Source organism: Leptidea sinapis, chromosome 2 (assembly GCF_905404315.1).
Source record: "Leptidea sinapis chromosome 2, ilLepSina1.1, whole genome shotgun sequence".
In the NCBI taxonomy this organism is placed as follows: domain Eukaryota; kingdom Metazoa; phylum Arthropoda; class Insecta; order Lepidoptera; family Pieridae; genus Leptidea; species Leptidea sinapis.
This window is the reverse complement of record NC_066266.1, coordinates 18,974,609-18,992,377: the sequence shown is the minus strand read 5'-3', so window position 1 is coordinate 18,992,377 and position 17,769 is coordinate 18,974,609. Positions and strand designations below refer to the sequence as shown.

Genomic DNA, 17,769 nt, shown 5'->3' with positions numbered 1-17,769 from the left:
AATTTGTGTTTATGCTTAGAACGACATCTTAAAAATGAACTTTGTTCTGCATCAACTCTGTGACTCTATCTTGTTGATCGATGCCTTTCCGTGATGAAATTATGTGTCATTCGTTTTTGTACTTGTGCGCTGACGAATGTTTTAATGTTTCTATTTTTATGACGACTTTGGCATTGTTGTACCGTTTGGACACTCCTTTTTGTAACGAATCACTTCTGCTTATTTTCTTGGACACCTATTTTGGTCAAAGAACCACTCTGCTTGTTTTCTTGCTCAACAACAGGATAACGATGAATTGTATTATTTGCGGTATTGCTACTAACCGTAGCAATGCAATTGGAAATATGTTGCTGGAAGATCAAGCAGTTCTTTCCATAATTAGAGAATGGAATCCTGATCTCCAAACGGTAAGCAAAACATTATTTTGCTAATAACTTTATTGATATTTCGTTTAATATTTACCCTGTTGCTAGTCGTCCGGCAATCGGACGTATAACATATTATATTATTCTTCCTATTTCGATTTTTATTTAATTAAGTAAATTCATTTAATTTAATTTTCTTAATTATTTTTGTTTTATTACTTTTTTTTTTATTTAATTTTCTAAAAAGTGCCGAATAGATGTCTCCATTAAATAATTCAGTTTGACAGTCTTGAATAAAGGTGTCGTATTTAATTAGAACTGTAAGGTCAGGGTGGCATATTCCGTCTATGGGGTGAAACCGTCTACTTGAAATTATGTTCGTTATAGTCGAGCTGTAGCGTTTGTAAACGTGTCGGTAAAACAACATTGCTATTCACTTCTAACAAAATTCCCTAGATGGCGCTACTCGCTATATAAACGGGTAAAACATTGTTCAAAGTTCAGTTGATTTTTCAAAGTGAAATGTGAGTGTCAATACACTGCCGTATTTTCTAAGCTAAGTTTAAATTATGTGACTTACAATATCAAATGACTACAATATATATAGTTGAGCGTACTTGTAAAGGTTTCGTGTATTATTTTGCGAGATAACGCTGCATATTATTGGATTTATTCAACGTTAAAAATTTATAACTTTTTAGTCATAAGTTTTTAAAAGTGAACCAATGAATATTAATATAGGTACTAGGTAGGTTCATACCATAGAAATCGGAATAATAAGACATTTATTCCGATTTCTATGGTACTTAGAGTTCAAAGAAAGTTCATTTGAAAGATAATATATTTCATGCAATATTTATTTATTTATTTGTATAAAAAAACTTACAGCTATTTATATTACATAATAGTATGATGTTTAAATATAACACTAGCCAAAATAGTTCCTAACGATGCTTATTACATAGTGAAGTTTTAAGACTTATAAAAATTATTACAAAAAAAAAATACAAAAGTTTAAAGAGCCAATAAATTCACTGATACAAAATAAATATAACAAAATAAAAATATTTGCAACAGTTGTAGAAGAATCGCTACCACAATCGATTTAAGAAACCTTATTTTGTTATTCTGAAGATCAAAAATAGTTCTTGTATGTGTACTAAATTTAAAATTATATATTCGCTGAATGTTAATTTGTATTGATTAAATTGTTTCAGTTCATATCATCATCGTCACCGTCATTCATAATGGTACGTAAATATAAAAGACATACAAATAGAGGTGATTATGATAAAACTCAACTACGTGAAGTCTTGGCAGTGCGTAATGGCACGTTAAGTGGTTATAAAGCTGCACAAATATACAAAATACCAAGAATGACAATAATGGATCACGTACATAAAAAAAGAAGCTCTAATATGATTGGGCGGAAAACCACTCTATCTTCCGAAGTTGAAATGAGTCTAACATCGTGTCTTCATACTATGGAAACTTATGGTTTTGGATTGACAAGAGCAGAAGTGTTAGATATGGTTGGAGAATACATAAAACTAAATAATGTATCTTCGTCATTAAAAAATGGGATACCAGGCAAAGATTGGTTTCTTTCATTTTCAAAACGCCATAATTTATCGATTAAAAAACCCCAAGCTGTGGAGTATGCTCGTAAAACTGCCATAGATCCGTATACAGTTTACCCATATTTTGATCTCTTAGAAAAAACTATAAAACGATTTACAAGATAAACCTCATCTGATCTGGAACTTGGACGAGACAAGCTTCTCGAAAGACCCATCAAAAACAAAAATTGTTGGTGTGAGAAAAACATACTCAGTAAAACCCACATACTCAGTTTAGAGAGGATCCTCAGACGTTATTATGGATCACTCTTACACAAACAGTATCAATAACCAATTTTGTAGAAATAAAAACAAATAAATTTATCCAATGATTTAGCAGAGAATAATACAATCTCTTTTGAAGAGCTACTTCTCCAAAAAGTACAACGCAGCGAAAATATTTCCAAACCAAAAAGACGAAAAGTGGCATCAGGTGCAGAAGTAATTACTCACGACGACGTGGTCAAGTTCAAAATTGACGAAGAAAATAGTAAAAAAAATATAAAAAGAAAAATACAGTCAAATCTGGTGAAGAAAAATACAGATAACGTAGTTCTCTTAAATAATTTAGCAAGGGACAGCTCTCAGTCAAAACCTTTTACCGCAATAAATAGCCAGGATATGCCTGATTGTTCTGAAAATCACGAACTTGATACCCCTAAAGTTAAAATTGTTTAAAATGGCTAAAAGAATAGATCTAGATAATGTGCCCGATGGATCAATCGTCAAAAAAATCAGTTTACATAATGATGAACAAATTTTAAATGCCTTAATTTTGTCTTGAGAAGACGATGAGCTCTATTTTCATTAAAAGAACATATTCAAACAACATACTAATACTTCAAGTAGGTACATGACAGTAAATAGTTACCTAAAATTAAGATAGTAGTAAGTACTACATGCCGAGTACAGTATGCAGTCTCGACACAGTTTAAAAATTTCTATAAGTAATACAAATTTTGACGAACCGAATTATTTTAGTCGCTAAGCGACCGTTATGTTTACTTAATTAGTTTACGTTCTATTTTAAATGTTTTGTTTTTGATATTGTTTATCTTTGATACTCTTCATTTAATATTTTGTTGATTTTATAGTTTCTATAATCAGACTGATTGTTAACTTTTATAAGACTAAGTAGGTAAATACCATTTGTTATTTTTAGGTTTAAAGATTGTTACTTAAATAAAACTATTTTCGATACCAAATGTGTGCTATTTTTTATTAAGAAGGTCTACCTATACCTAACCAAACTAAACTACCTAAAAATGTTGACAACCACAGCTTGTTAAGATATGCCGAAATTGCCCCCGAAAATGATTTTTATTTATGTGATATTACATAGATCTTATTTATAAGATCCTTAAGCACAGAATTGACTGTTTTCTGATAACGCATGTCTTTAGTACGTGCTTCCGTAAAACTACAAAGGATTTCAATAAATACTTCTAGTGTGACGGATTTTCCCGATTTCGAAGGAAAATCCGTCCACTGTTCAAGTTTTAAAAAAGCCACCCTGACCTTACTTCTTTTATTTGGATTTTTATTGCTGTTCGCATGGCACTATAGTCTGCTTTCTTTTGCAACATGTTTAGTAAATATACCAAATTTGGCTTCCTTCGACCTACAATTTTATTTAAATTCGAGTGCCATCCTTCAACGCAGTTGTTTGTTCGGTGGCGTTCTCGAAATACAGTCCAGATGTCCTTAATGTGTAGGTTTTTCGCCATAATTTTTCCATATATGTCTTTAATCTATTAAACGTACGTTCATTACGTATTTCTTTAAACGTAAGCCCATCCTTCTTCAATCACTGACGAAGGTAACAAAGGCAATGCTGCACATAGATATAACATTCTTTTATTTTGTTTTGTTTTTGTTAGGCCGAGTGTCTTTCCATTTTTTGAATACTATTTTTAAAATGATAATAGCACCTTTTATTTTTGCGTCCGGAAAGTTTGCTTTAAATGCCTTTACAGCCGGTAATTCATAATCTAATTTAATTTGTTAAGTGACTTTAAAATTTGGAAGAGCACATTATATGACTCATATTTCCTATCACTCATTAAAGCGTATATTGGCAGCATATAATATTTGGCAGCACTTTTCGTGTTTCTTTTTCACAGAAAACTAAAATGCGCGTATTTTCATAGCTATAGTCAGCTAACAAAAAATCTGAATATGTTTCTGGTATTTGAACATCTAATGGGTATTTATTTAATGTTTTTTTAACGCCTAAATTAGAGTTACGACCTTTATAAAAGCCACTTTTAACTGCATCGTAAGTTGGTATTTTCGTTACTTAATGTAATCCTTTACTTTTTACATTTCGTGGAAAGTTTTTATAAATAGTGGGTATAGGCCGATTTTCGGGTGAGATAACATCCTTCTTAGATTCTTCTATGGACAACAAAATTACATTGCTCGCGTGATCGGGCTTACAATGTGTACAGCATGAGGATAGTATCCTAATAATAGTATCCTAAAAAAAAGTACGTTAATAAAAAATGCATAAGATAGGTACCTAATACACGTGTATATTATAAAACTAGAAATAATCAAAATTGTAATGAAACATAAAAATCTTGTTAAATACCTATTTGATTGTCAACGTCCCAGTACAAAGTTTGGACTTCCAATATCGGCAGCGCCATAAAACTGCTTGATTTTTGTAGCTTGTTTTTTGTGGTATTTAAAACCACTGCTTAAAACTGTTTTACCTTTTTTTATCATTCGAACTCTGTTGCCATTATTTTCAATAATTAGATTAATTACGCTAGAACAATCCGGAAAATGTAATTTGCTAGACCATTGGCAGGACTGACATATTTAATATTTTGTATATGGCCAGACTAGTTAGTCTGTTAGAGGTTTCTAGTGTTACAATATTTTAATAAAGAGTTCTGTATATCACCTACCTTACATTTGCAATGGATTTTTTGACACTCTTTTGTGCATAAAAATCCATTATGTACAACAGTCTTGATTAATGGATCAAAGTGGAAAAAGATCCATCAATGGATCTTAGTGGACAAAGACGTTTTGCCAGACTATATTACGGCTATTGAAACAGAGTCCAGATGTTTTATTGAGGGATGTCAAGGGCAAGACCGTAATTGGGTGCTTCTGTCTACTAGAAAGCTAATGCTTCAAAACTATAATTATTATAGTCCCCACAACAACCGTCTCTGAGATTATTATAAACAAAATGATTCATGGCAGTGTCTTAGCGAAGTGCTGGACAATTATATTATCTAAATGTTTTCCCTGTCATGCATATTCAAGATATGTTGTCTTTAAAAAGACCAACACATAATTTCATAGAATTTAATAATATCAATGATACGGATGATGATGTGGTACACTTTTGGACAGGATTAAAGACAGCTCAATTTAATAGTCTTTTACGTGAAGTTCCACAATTTGGTAACATTCCACGAGGATGTACTGCCCTTGGAATAAATTTAATGAAGTTAAGAACGGGTGAATCAAATGACAGAATAGCAACAATTTCGAAATTCCAAGGAGCTCACTGGAAATATTAATGAGCAAGGCACGTAATATCTTGGTAGAATTTTTCGTGCCACATCACATAGGTTTTAACCACATCAACAAGCAGGAAATAATTAATAAAACATTGATAATTCCAAAGGGTCTTTTTGGGGACCATTATGGAGAAGAAAAACCAGTTGTTATATTTGATGGAACCTACTGTCACATTCAAAAGAGCTCCAATTATTACTATCAAATGAAAACATATAGTTGACATAAATATAATAATTTAGTAAAACCTATTTTAATTGTATGTACAGATGGGCACATTATTGATGTACTGGGTCCTTATCCAGCAACAACAACAGATGCTGATATACTAAAATGTGAATTTCAAAAAAATTATTCCGAGTTAAAAGATTATTTTCAACCAGGTGATGCGTTTTTTTCTGGATAGGGGTTTCAGAGATGCTTTGCCCTTATTAAATGATTGTGGTATTAAAACATTCGTGCCTGGCAATAGACAGCATGGTGAGTCTCAGCTAACCACATTAGCAGCAAGTTGTGACCATTTGTCGGTGGGTAATAGAAGTGGTCAACGGTAGATTGACCATACTACATCATAGCCCGGGCATGCTCACGCCAAAGGGTCAAAAGAAAGAATTTTCAATTATAGACTCAATAGAGCTAGGAGGGTGGTTGAGAATGTCTTCGGGATCATGTCAGCCGTGTTCAGGGTACTAAGAAAACCAATTCATATTGAGCCAGATAAAGCAACAACAGTAGTGATGGCCATCGTTCACTTACACAATTTTTTGAGGCGCAGCTCCTCCCGACCGCTTTATATACCAGGTGGCAGGTTCGACACAGAAGACGAAAATTGAGAACTATTTAATGGAGCCTCGCGTCGTGATCATGAAATGACGTCATTCCATGCTAAAAGAAATGTTGCTCGCCGTTTTCTAGCGGCGGCTAAAGAATTTAAAAATGAGTTAGCAGGCTACTTCACTGCAGAAGGAAGGCTTTCCTGGCAGGTCGAGTATGCATGAATTAAAAACCTACCCAGTGGTAGAGGTAGTTTGAATGGCTTTTGTCACCCTGACTATTCATAGTATAAGATAAGATTAAATAAAGGAACTTACAGTATTCAATCTGTTTTGGCGTGGAGTGTCGCGGTATAATAAAAATGATATTGCATCAAAAGCAAACCATTTACTTTTATATATCTCTGAAGTTCCTGTAAAAGAACGTTAATACCACATTTTGTAAACAATACCTATTAATGTTAAGAGCGATTGTTAGCCCAGTGGTATGACCGTTGGACTGCCAAGTCAAAGGTTGCTGGTTCGAACACATGAACACATCGAACGTTCGTTAGATTATATGCCGACCACAACAGATTGGGAATAATAAGGCTAGGAGGAGGACCTATTAATGTTAAGAACATTGTTATAGTTACGCATTTGAGAAAAATATGAATAAACGTTTCATACCTTTACCAGTTCCATTATTTTTCCTGTAGCAAGAAAATAAAGTGGTCATCTTATTTTTACAGTTTTCTCCCGACGTACCTATAGCTTGTCCAATAGTTTCCCAAGCATCCACTTTTAGATATTTTTGTAATTCTTATTTTTAGGGTCCCACAGTACTGGAGTATTCTGGTAAACTTTAAATTTTTCTTCAGTCCACTCCATAATGAATAATTGAATACGTAAGTTCGTTTGAAGCTCGCGCGTAAGTACTTTCTACACAGAGCACACTGCGAGCCGCCTTTGTGTTCGCAGTGAAACCGCCACTCGGCGGGTCACTGCGAGCTTACAGCGCTCCACGCGCTAGCGGCTCGCAGCGGACTCGTGCCTACGTACTCACTTGATACCGTATCTGATAAGTTACGTGTTACACGTGAGTGAAAGTGAGTACCCAGCTATAGAACGAATCACTTTTGCCGCAGCGACCCGATTGATCGCGCGGGTCTCGCGACCCGGGTCTTTTGATTTGATCATTTGCGAACGACACATAAGCCGGGTACTCATTTGCGAGCTGTAACCGAACCATGCAGGTTACAGAACGAGGTTCTAGTGTGTAAGCTTATTACCGATTAGGCTCACGACGTCGCCCGAGCGCTTTCACTGAGCGTACTCATTTGCGAGCTGTAACTGTAGACCAAGCAGATACAGTAACCAGGTTCTAGTGTGTACGAGAAGGCCAGACGAGCCGGATCTGCGCACTTGCGCAGTGTTGATCTGTAGGTCCGCGATGTCGGACGAAGTGTCTCTCACTTGTGCAGCATACATACTAATAGATGTCTTACTCGATGATCATAAACGGTCACGAAGATGGTGGATTCATAGAATGTATCGGGAAAGAAGTGATCTACTTATCATGTTAAAAAATCAAGAAATTAGTGGTCATTACAAAAATTTCACAAGGATGAGTGCAACAGATTTTGAATATTTAATTAATTTAATCGGCCCCAAAATAGAACGAAGAAACACTTCATTTCGAGGAGCTGTGACAGTTCAAGACAGATTAGCTGTGACGCTGTGATACTTAGCTACTACTGGTGATTCTTTTACAAGTTTGCTATTGCAAGAGGTATTCGTATTCCTCTTTCGTATTTCTAAACAACCCATAAGCTCGATTATACCAGAAGTGTGTCAGGCTTTGATAGGAGCATTGAAAGAACAAGTCAAGGTAATTATTTAATTAAAATAAATTATACATACTGAAACACAAATAATTATTTAATTAAATGAATTAAACAAAGTCTTCAAGATTCTTATCTGATGAATTTTGGCTATTGTTACTGTGTGGGGAGTACGGGGTGTTATAGGAAGAAGAAGGGCCTGCTGTGTTTAAGTGTCTACATAATTAGTTTCGTTATTTGAAGCGCTGGAAGAGTTTGATGGGCGTGAAGATTGATGGTTTTGTGTAGTATAACCACTGTAACCATAATTTGGCATAGTATTGTAATAGCCTTGATCAGCACGCATAACGATCTGAAATATTTCTTGTTGGATTGCGTTTTTTGTGTCCCTTGAGAAGTATTTCATTTTTTCTTGTATGAAATCGAAGAAAGACTTTAGTTCCATATCCTGTTGTGGTTTATTTCCGTATGTTTCAAGATGCCAAAGGCCTCTTTTAGCATTTCTAGCTTGGGATCTGCTTTTATTGGAAGGCTCAAGTGATGTAGTGGGACTGTTGGCATTATTTTCGTCCGTGTTTTCTAATTCCTCAACCTGCAAGCAAAATTGTGTGTTCATTTATAAGAAAAAAAAATTTTTTTTTGTAGATGCCGACAAATCGTAAAGATTGGCTGCAATGCAGCAAAGGGTTTGAGAAACTATGGCACTTTCCACATGTAATTGGCGCTATCGATGGTAAACATATTCTTATCCAGTGCCCATTCAATTCTGGAGCAGAATATTACAATTTTAAATCTCAGTTTAGCATCGTATTGATGGCTGTTGTAGATGCACATTATAATTTTATGTACGTACATATTGGGACTCAAGGAAGAATTTCGGATGGAGGTGTACTACAAGGATGTAGTTTGAAAAGGATGATGGATGAGAAATCTTTTAATTTACCGGAACACGTATCCCTACAAAATCGAAACAGGCTACTTCCCTTCTACTTCCTCGGTGATGCAGCATTTCCTTTGGGAGAAAATTTAATGAAACCATACGCAGGCACCCATCCGAAAAGATCAAAAGAAAGAGTTTTTAACTATCGGCTATCAAGAAGCCGAAGAGTGGTCGAAAATGCATTTGGGATTCTTGCTAGCGTTTTTAGAGTACTAAGAAAACCAATGCTACTGCAGCCAGAAAAAGTTGAAACGATCGTAATGACCCTAGCGCTTCTGCACAACTTTCTAAGGCGTTCGTTCTAATGTTCGGTATATACACCCCAAGGCTCTTATGATAATGAAAACACAGAGTTATACCGGGAGCTTGGAGAAGCGAAGCAGAAGGAACATCGTTTCGTCAGTTATACGCCATTGCTCGTCGTTCAGCGGCAAATTTTAAAGAAAATCGTGAAGAACTTGCAAATTATTTTATGAATGAAGGTAAAATACCATGGCAAGATATGTATGCATAAAACGGAGATAGCAAAAATCTACCCACCTGTTTATTAGCGTCTCCAGCCTCAAGTCCTTCTCGAGGTGTGAAACGATCATTTAGGAATCCTAGCACCTTAAATGCATACCATTTACTTTCGTAAATCTCGTCTTTTCCTGTAATAAGAAATGTTAAAACAGTAAGATGTAAAACTTTATAACAATAAACAATTTATAAATATAAACAATAAATAAATAATTTGATTGGTGTGACAAACAAACCCTTTTCCCTTCTAAATGAAGCCAATAAATTAACCATTTTTTGTTTGCATGTTTGCCCACTTTCATTCAATAAACCTCCGATTATAGGCCCAGGCATCTTCTTTCAAATGTTTTTTGTAATAATTTTTGTCCTTAGGGTTCCATAGTACACTTAACACTATGTTCCCTGTAGGCGTCTATGAGCAAAAGATATTTCTCTTCTGATCATTCACTCATCGCAAATACTCTGATTTAGCTGGTTCGCAGCAGCAGCAACAACCTCTCCTATTGACGTCCACGAGTGCACTGCGAGCCGCCCTTTGATTCGCGGCATTTACCGACAATCGTCGGCTCGCTGCAAGTCGCTCATCTAGCGTTCGTTGCAGGCTCGCGAACCACGTACACACTATGTTTTTGGTTACCGTAACAGTTACAGTTACGTGCAACGTTACGAATTCAGAAGTGAGTACGTCGTAAACGTCGGCTCGCTGCAAACCGCACGCGTACCGCTCGCAGCAGGTTAGCGAACCACGTACACACTATACTTTTTGGTTACAATGCATGCAACGGTTACGGTTACAGTTCGCTAATGAGTACCCGGCTATACCTGGCAGATAATCGCGATTCACCGCCACCTCGCTCTAATCCGCTCGCCTCAGCTGATCGATCGCACCGATAAATTAAATATCTATTATTAATGATTTCTCCGTCATAAATATTTGACGTTAGCCACGTTACGGTAATACAAATAAAATCATAACCAGACTGTGCAACCTGTGAATAAAATCTTTGTGTTTTTGCAGGTTTTAATTATAAACGATGACCGTAATGTTACACATCATTAACGGAGATAAATGGCTGTGTAATTATTATATAAAATACTATTATAGATGTATTGCGGTACACTTAATTTTAAAACGTGAATAATTTCTGCGAAATAGTGAAAAATGCATGTAGTTAAAGTTTTGTTGAGGAACATGTTTGTAGGTGTTCGAGATAGATTGCGCAGAATCAATATCATCATCATTGTTTGCCGATAGATGGCGCTAGTACCAGAATGTATGTACTTAACACGCGCCTTAAGTATTCTATAAGATATTGTGACTATATATTTTAATATTGTTTTTGTTAACCACAAGCACACAGCCGGTCTGAGGTTCGAGTCTCCTTAGGAGACGCCCCGCGACTGTTGTTGCGTAGTCATGCGGCCTCCACGGCCCACGTCCTACTTCGCTGTGAAAGCCAGAGCTGCTAACAGCACAGAGGAGGTTTTAGTCGGTATGGGGACACTCGAGTCCGACATATTACGCCCCGTTCCGGGGCGTAAATACGTAACAGTATTTCCTCCTCTCAAAAAAAAAAAAAAAAAAAAAAAAAGTTTTTGTTAACGAGATATAATAATAAAATAAATAATAAGCTGGAAGCTAGAAACTATAATAGTTCTATTGTTATTGGTGTTCTTATTAATATTATCATAGTTCAAGTGAATATGTGAAGGTCTTTCTAGTAAAAGTTCAAACTGAGCTATCATTTTACAACAGTCACAGCGTTTAGGGATGGCGATTCTTTACGAAAAAGATCGATTTTTAAAACGATTCGAATCGTAGTCTAATGAATCGATTCACGAAAAAATCGAGGCCTACAAAATCGATTCTTAAAAAATTGATCTTTTTTCAAGTTTGCGATTACAATGTAAATTTGTATCAATTTTACTAAAAACAAGATTAATATTGCAATTAACGATATCTTATCAATAAAATCAGGGAATTCAAAAATAACAATTATTTTTATTACCGTATCAAACTATAAGATCAACTATAAAAAAAAAATAAGTATTTATATACTGAGTGTTTTTATTGATTGCAAAAAAGTAAAAAATAAGGTAAGAGTTAAAAGTTTAAATATTAAGCATTGGGAATTATAACTGGGAACTATAGTTCCCAATGCTCAATATCTAAACTTTTTAAAAACAACAGTCTGTCAAGCCTTTTGGGATCCAAGCGGTTACGCTCATCACTTGCGATGTTTCCAGCAATTGAAAACAGGCGCTCACAAGGAACGGATGATCCAACGATACTCATATACATCATGGCGATTGGGTGAACGTGATGATAAATGGAGCTCTTTTGTTCTTGCCAGTAAAGTACAGGATCATACTTCAGGTGCACAACTGCCTGCGATAAATAATGTTTGAATTCTTCATTTAAGCCTTGATTTTCCTGTGCAAGTGCATTGCATAAAGAGAGTTGCTTTTTCACAAGCAACTTATGAAAATCCCATATTCCGTTTTTCATATCCTTATCAGCGCTTTCTATTGCGTCGACTTCCTCACTATTATTTTGTGGAAGTGATTGTCGTGTAATATCCAAAATTGAAGTGTTTATTTTATTTATCGCTCGAGAACAGGCTACATGGTCAGTAAAATGAATTTTTTTAAATCTAGGATCTAAAATGGTCGCAGCAGCTAACAAATGAACTTGTTCAACATTTCCAAATCTTTTCTTCAAGCCGTCCACAATTAAAGTCCTTGTTTTAACACCAATATCCGTTGAATTTTTCATTGTATTATATGTTTCAGTCAGACAAGACACGATGGGTATAATTTTACTGGCTGTAACGTAGTCTTCTCCCGATATTTCTTTAGTTATTACTTCTAATGGTCTCAATATATTTATAAGATCTTTTATAAATTCTAACTGCTGTGCAGTTAGCATTGTTGGCGCTTTAGGATACTTGAGTAATATTGGCGCAATTATTTCGGATAACTCAACAAATCGTTCCAATTGATAAAAAACAGAATTCCATCTGGTACACACAGACTGAACAAGCCCCAAAGGCTTTGTTTGATGACCCTGAGCTTTCTTTAAAGAATCAGCAGCATTTGTATTATGTTTAAAATATGTGGTAATATCTTTGACAGCTGTTAGTAAATTCTTGGCTTCTTCCAGTCCATCCTTATTGTCAAATGGTTTCGATGCTACTAGGTTTAATGTATGGGCAAAACATGGCATGTGTTTATTTTTGCCATAAACATTTGTGACAGCTTTAACGATATTAGCGCCATTGTCCGTGATAAACGCTACCACTTTGTTACTTGTGATGCCCCATTTTTCCGTCATATTGATAATAACTTGTGCTAAGTAGTCAGCATTGTGTGGTTCTGTTAGAGCAGTTACACCAAAAACTATGCTCAATAATTTACTTTCATATATACAATGACCAGTTAAGCCTAAGTAGCTTTGACTATTATGCGAGTCAGTCCAAACATCTGCAGTTAAAGATAGTGCTTCTACTTCTTGTATTTTTAGTTTCAGTTGTGTCGAAAGAATGTCATATTTATCGTCAATCATGTGGGTCATTGTTTTTCTGGCTGGAACTTTATAAAGTGGTGCCACTACTTTCATTAAATATCGAAATCCTGTTTTTTCCACAGTATTTAAAGGCAACCCATCTTTTGCGATCATGAAGACTATTGCATTGGTTATTTGACCACGCTTAATACCAGTATCTGAAAATAAATAAAATAAAGTCTTAATTATTGATCCTGTATGCATCTCACTTTCATAAAAAAATATTCAAAAGATTTTAGTTTCATGCCTTACCTCCAAATGATTTTATATTTGTTAAGCAAGATGTCAATGTTTGCTGTTTTAAGACTGATACATTAGTAGAAGAAGAAGCCACGCTTTCAGCATCCGAATTATCAACATTTTGCAAATCTGGAACTGGAACGATGTCTAAAGTCATGTCATCAACAACCTAAAACGAAAAAACATAGTTACTTCGATTTATTTAATATCGATTTTTATTTTTTTCGAACTCAGTACATTGGAAAACGAATAATGTGACATAAGAAATGGTTTCACTAACTTGATCATTTCCATTATCATTTCGTGCATTACCACATTTACCACCACCACTTTCACTCTTCTTTTTGAGACTTACGGTCTGAATTGTTGGATGACGTCTTAATAAATGATTGCGCAAGTTTGTTGTGTTTCCCTTAGTTTTTACGTCCTGGTGACAATATTTGCATGTGCCTCCGAAGTCTTTTTTAATAAAATGATTCCATAAATCACTTCTACCCGACATGCTGAAAAAATATATTTATTCCTCATTTATTATATGTATCAAACTTGATAAACAATGGTATTTTAAGTAATTAGTCACTAGTTTCGAGTAATATTCAAAATCCTATTAGGATTAGTTAGCATAATTTCTTAATGAATTTAAAAGAATATTGTATATGAAAGAATAGTTTAACATTTTATAAAAAAGTAACCTTTATATAAAAATAGCACCAAATGTGAATCGATTAATTAAGATACGAATTGCTTTAAAAATTGATATTTTTCGGAAAGAATCGCCATCCCTAGCCTGGCGATTACTTGATTAAAATAAAATTAGAGTAAAAGCGATAGTTTATTTTTAAAATGATAATGGGAGCTTTACTATTTTTTCTGTAAACAAGATGAATAATTTGATGCTTTGACGTTAAATAGATAATTGGACATAAAGTAATCGTGAATGAAGTATGAACACTTCCATCAATAAGAATTCCACATATTACTTATTAGTTATTTCAATGCTGATTATTCCTGTGTAAAAGTAAATTTAAATGATAATCACAACTAACAGAACAAACTGAAAATAATAGCGTCAAAGTAAAAAATAAGAAGCGCTTTACTTATTTACTTACCTACTCTCAATTAGTTATTATTTCGCAACAAACACTACATGAAAATCTGATGAAAATCAATCATGAAAATACTTATATTACGCTAATAACAGTATTCATTAAACGACAACAACAAATGAATAATGCAATATCAATCGTCACAGATTATAAATACATAAAGTCAAAGACTACAAACGTAACTTTTTTATTAAAGAGAGGCGAGTAAAGGATACTAAACATACAGCCATCTCGCGAGTTTATGAGTAGTTAACTCTTTAACCGGCAGCACTCTTATAATTCAGGCACATTCAACTAAATGTAAATAATTGTATGGTTTATACCAAAACAGAAAAAATCGAACGTCGATTTTCAAGGGTGATTTTATAAAAAAGTAACCTTTATATAAAAATAGCACCAAATGTGAATCGATTAATTAAGATACGAATTGCTTTAAAAATTGATATTTTTCGGAAAGAATCGCCATCCCTAGCCTGGCGATTACTTGATTAAAATAAAATTAGAGTAAAAGCGATAGTTTATTTTTAAAATGATAATGGGAGCTTTACTATTTTTTCTGTAAACAAGATGAATAATTTGATGCTTTGACGTTAAATAGATAATTGGACATAAAGTAATCGTGAATGAAGTATGAACACTTCCATCAATAAGAATTCCACATATTACTTATTAGTTATTTCAATGCTGATTATTCCTGTGTAAAAGTAAATTTAAATGATAATCACAACTAACAGAACAAACTGAAAATAATAGCGTCAAAGTAAAAAATAAGAAGCGCTTTACTTATTTACTTACCTACTCTCAATTAGTTATTATTTCGCAACAAACACTACATGAAAATCTGATGAAAATCAATCATGAAAATACTTATATTACGCTAATAACAGTATTCATTAAACGACAACAACAAATGAATAATGCAATATCAATCGTCACAGATTATAAATACATAAAGTCAAAGACTACAAACGTAACTTTTTTATTAAAGAGAGGCGAGTAAAGGATACTAAACATACAGCCATCTCGCGAGTTTATGAGTAGTTAACTCTTTAACCGGCAGCACTCTTATAATTCAGGCACATTCAACTAAATGCAAATAATTGTATGGTTTATACCAAAACAGAAAAAATCGAATGTCGATTTTCAAGGGTGATATATCGATTCAGTGAATCGACACAGTACTTCATATCGATTTAAAAAATCGATATTTTCTGCTCGAAAAATCGATTCTTCGATTAATCGATCTCAGATCGCCATCCCTACACAGCGTTATTAAAATTACACTATGTAATTAATTCAATTTATAAATGTATAATTTAATATCTACATATACGGTATTAGAACATATTATTATCGTTCGAGTGACGTAATGTCATCAAATTTAGATAGATCAAACATAGAATATATCGAGACAAAACAAGACTTACTGGAAAAAAGTTGGGTTTCATTTATAGACACACATTCTAAACTTAACGAGCGATTTTCATTTGAAGATGTCGACCAAAAGATAAGTGATATTTATGACAGTACTGAAGATACTTATTTAACATAAAAGAGTGTAATGAAGGCAGTAATTAATAAGATTAATGTAGTGAAAGAACCAACGCCAGGTGGTCAGAATTCTTCTAATAATCAGTCCAAACCATTTAGTTCTTTAGTTAAATTGCCAAAGATATCGATACCTACATTCCCTGGTAAATATTCTGAATGGACAACTTTTCATGATCTCTTTACATCATTAGTTCATAATAATGATTTGCTTGATAATGTCCAAAAAATGCACTTTTTAAAAAGTCACCTTATTGGTGAGGCAGAACAACTAATAAGGCATGCCCCAATTACTGATACAAACTAAAGTCAATGTTGGACTCAATTAAAAAATAGATATAGCAACAAAAAGTATCATAGTAATTGTATTTTGCAAAGATTATTTGGTCAAAAGCGTATGCATGTCGAATCAGCGACTTCACTGAAAGAACTGATTGATACTACTTGTGATTGTTTAAATGCACTCAAAAATTTGAACATGTATGTTATTATCATTCACATTGTGACGTCAAAGTTGGATAATGAAACATGAAAACAGTGGGAGTTGAGTGTCTCCAATATTGATTCAAGGAATGAACTGCCAACTTTTGTTCAGTTAAAACTTTTTACTGAAAATCGTTTTCGCGCATTAGAGAGCGTGGAGCCCAAAAAGGCTTCAGGTCAATATTTTAATAATAGTTCTCAATATGTTAATAGGCCTCGCACAATGATAGCTACGGGTGCACCAAAAATACGATGTGAGTTTTGTTCTGAATCCCACAAACTGTTTTTGTAAACAGTTTGCCAAACAACCATCTAATGAAAGACGTAATTTTGTATCCAAAAATAAAATATGTTTTAACTGTCTGGGCAGTAACCATATCGTATATAATTGCAAAAAATCAACCACATGTAGATATTGTCAAAAACTTATTGAATTAGGCGTTACTTTGCGGAAATCCATAATTATACAAATTATTTAAGTTTTCTTCAGTGTTAATTCCGCCAATATTTGTCTTTAAAACAATTCGACACGTGTTTCGCCTCTACACGAGGCATCCTCAGGACGTGTTGTCTCGCCAAAAGTCGCTCGTTAGTCTCGTGCCAGATTTTGGCGAGACAACACGTCCTGAGGATGCCTCGTGTAGAGGCGAAACACGTGTCGAATTGTTTTAAAGACAAATATTGGCGGAATTAACACTGAAGAAAACTTAAATAATTTGTATAATTGTCAAAAACGTCATCATTCCTTACTGCATCCTGTTGATGGATCTGAAAATAGAAACCAAACAAATGTAGCACGAACAGGTATCGAAAGTCCTGCTGCGTTAACGAGTACTGATCAGGTAGTTTCATGTTTGTCGACAGAGAAGATTGTCAAACCGAGACAGGTTTTACTAGCCACCGCGCTAATAAATGCTGAGTCCAGAACAGGACAATACCAAATATCAGCGGAAGCACTAGCAAATCAGCATCTGTGGTTTAACGGACCTGAATTTCTAAGAAAACAAAATATTGAGTACAATAAAAAATATTTGAATCAAGTTCAAACCGATTTAGAAGAAACAATAAAGGTTCATGTTGTAGTGCAAGACTCAGACGAATGGATATTTGAAAGGTTTTCCACTTTACCGAGAATGCTAAAAGTAATCGCTTACTGTCGGAGATTCATGAAGAGAAATCAGAAAGAAGAGAGAACAAAATATATACAGAAAGAAGAGATAGAAGCAGCATTAAAAGTTTGTATTAACT

General features: G+C 34.2%; 1 protein-coding gene across 1 annotated transcript; it reads left to right on the top strand.

Moving 5' to 3' along the window:
• Nucleotides 1–290: 290 nt before the first annotated feature.
• LOC126973378 (uncharacterized) lies at nt 291–5,195 on the top strand. Its single transcript, XM_050820623.1, has 2 exons — nt 291–407; nt 4,931–5,195. Exons 1-2 carry the CDS (start codon nt 291–293, stop codon nt 5,171–5,173), a joined length of 360 nt encoding a protein of 119 aa, XP_050676580.1. The 3' UTR covers nt 5,174–5,195.
• The last annotated feature ends 12,574 nt before the right edge of the window (nt 5,196–17,769 follow it).

What these genes read in the sequence shown, in the direction of transcription:
- LOC126973378 (XM_050820623.1), top strand. Translation starts at nt 291, where the DNA reads ATGAATTGTATTATTTGCGGTATTGCTACTAACCGTAGCAATGCAATT. An exon ending in GGAATCCTGATCTCCAAACG is followed by an intron (nt 408 to 4,930) that starts GTAAGCAAAACA and finishes TTTTGACACTCT; the next exon opens with TTTGTGCATAAAAATCCATT.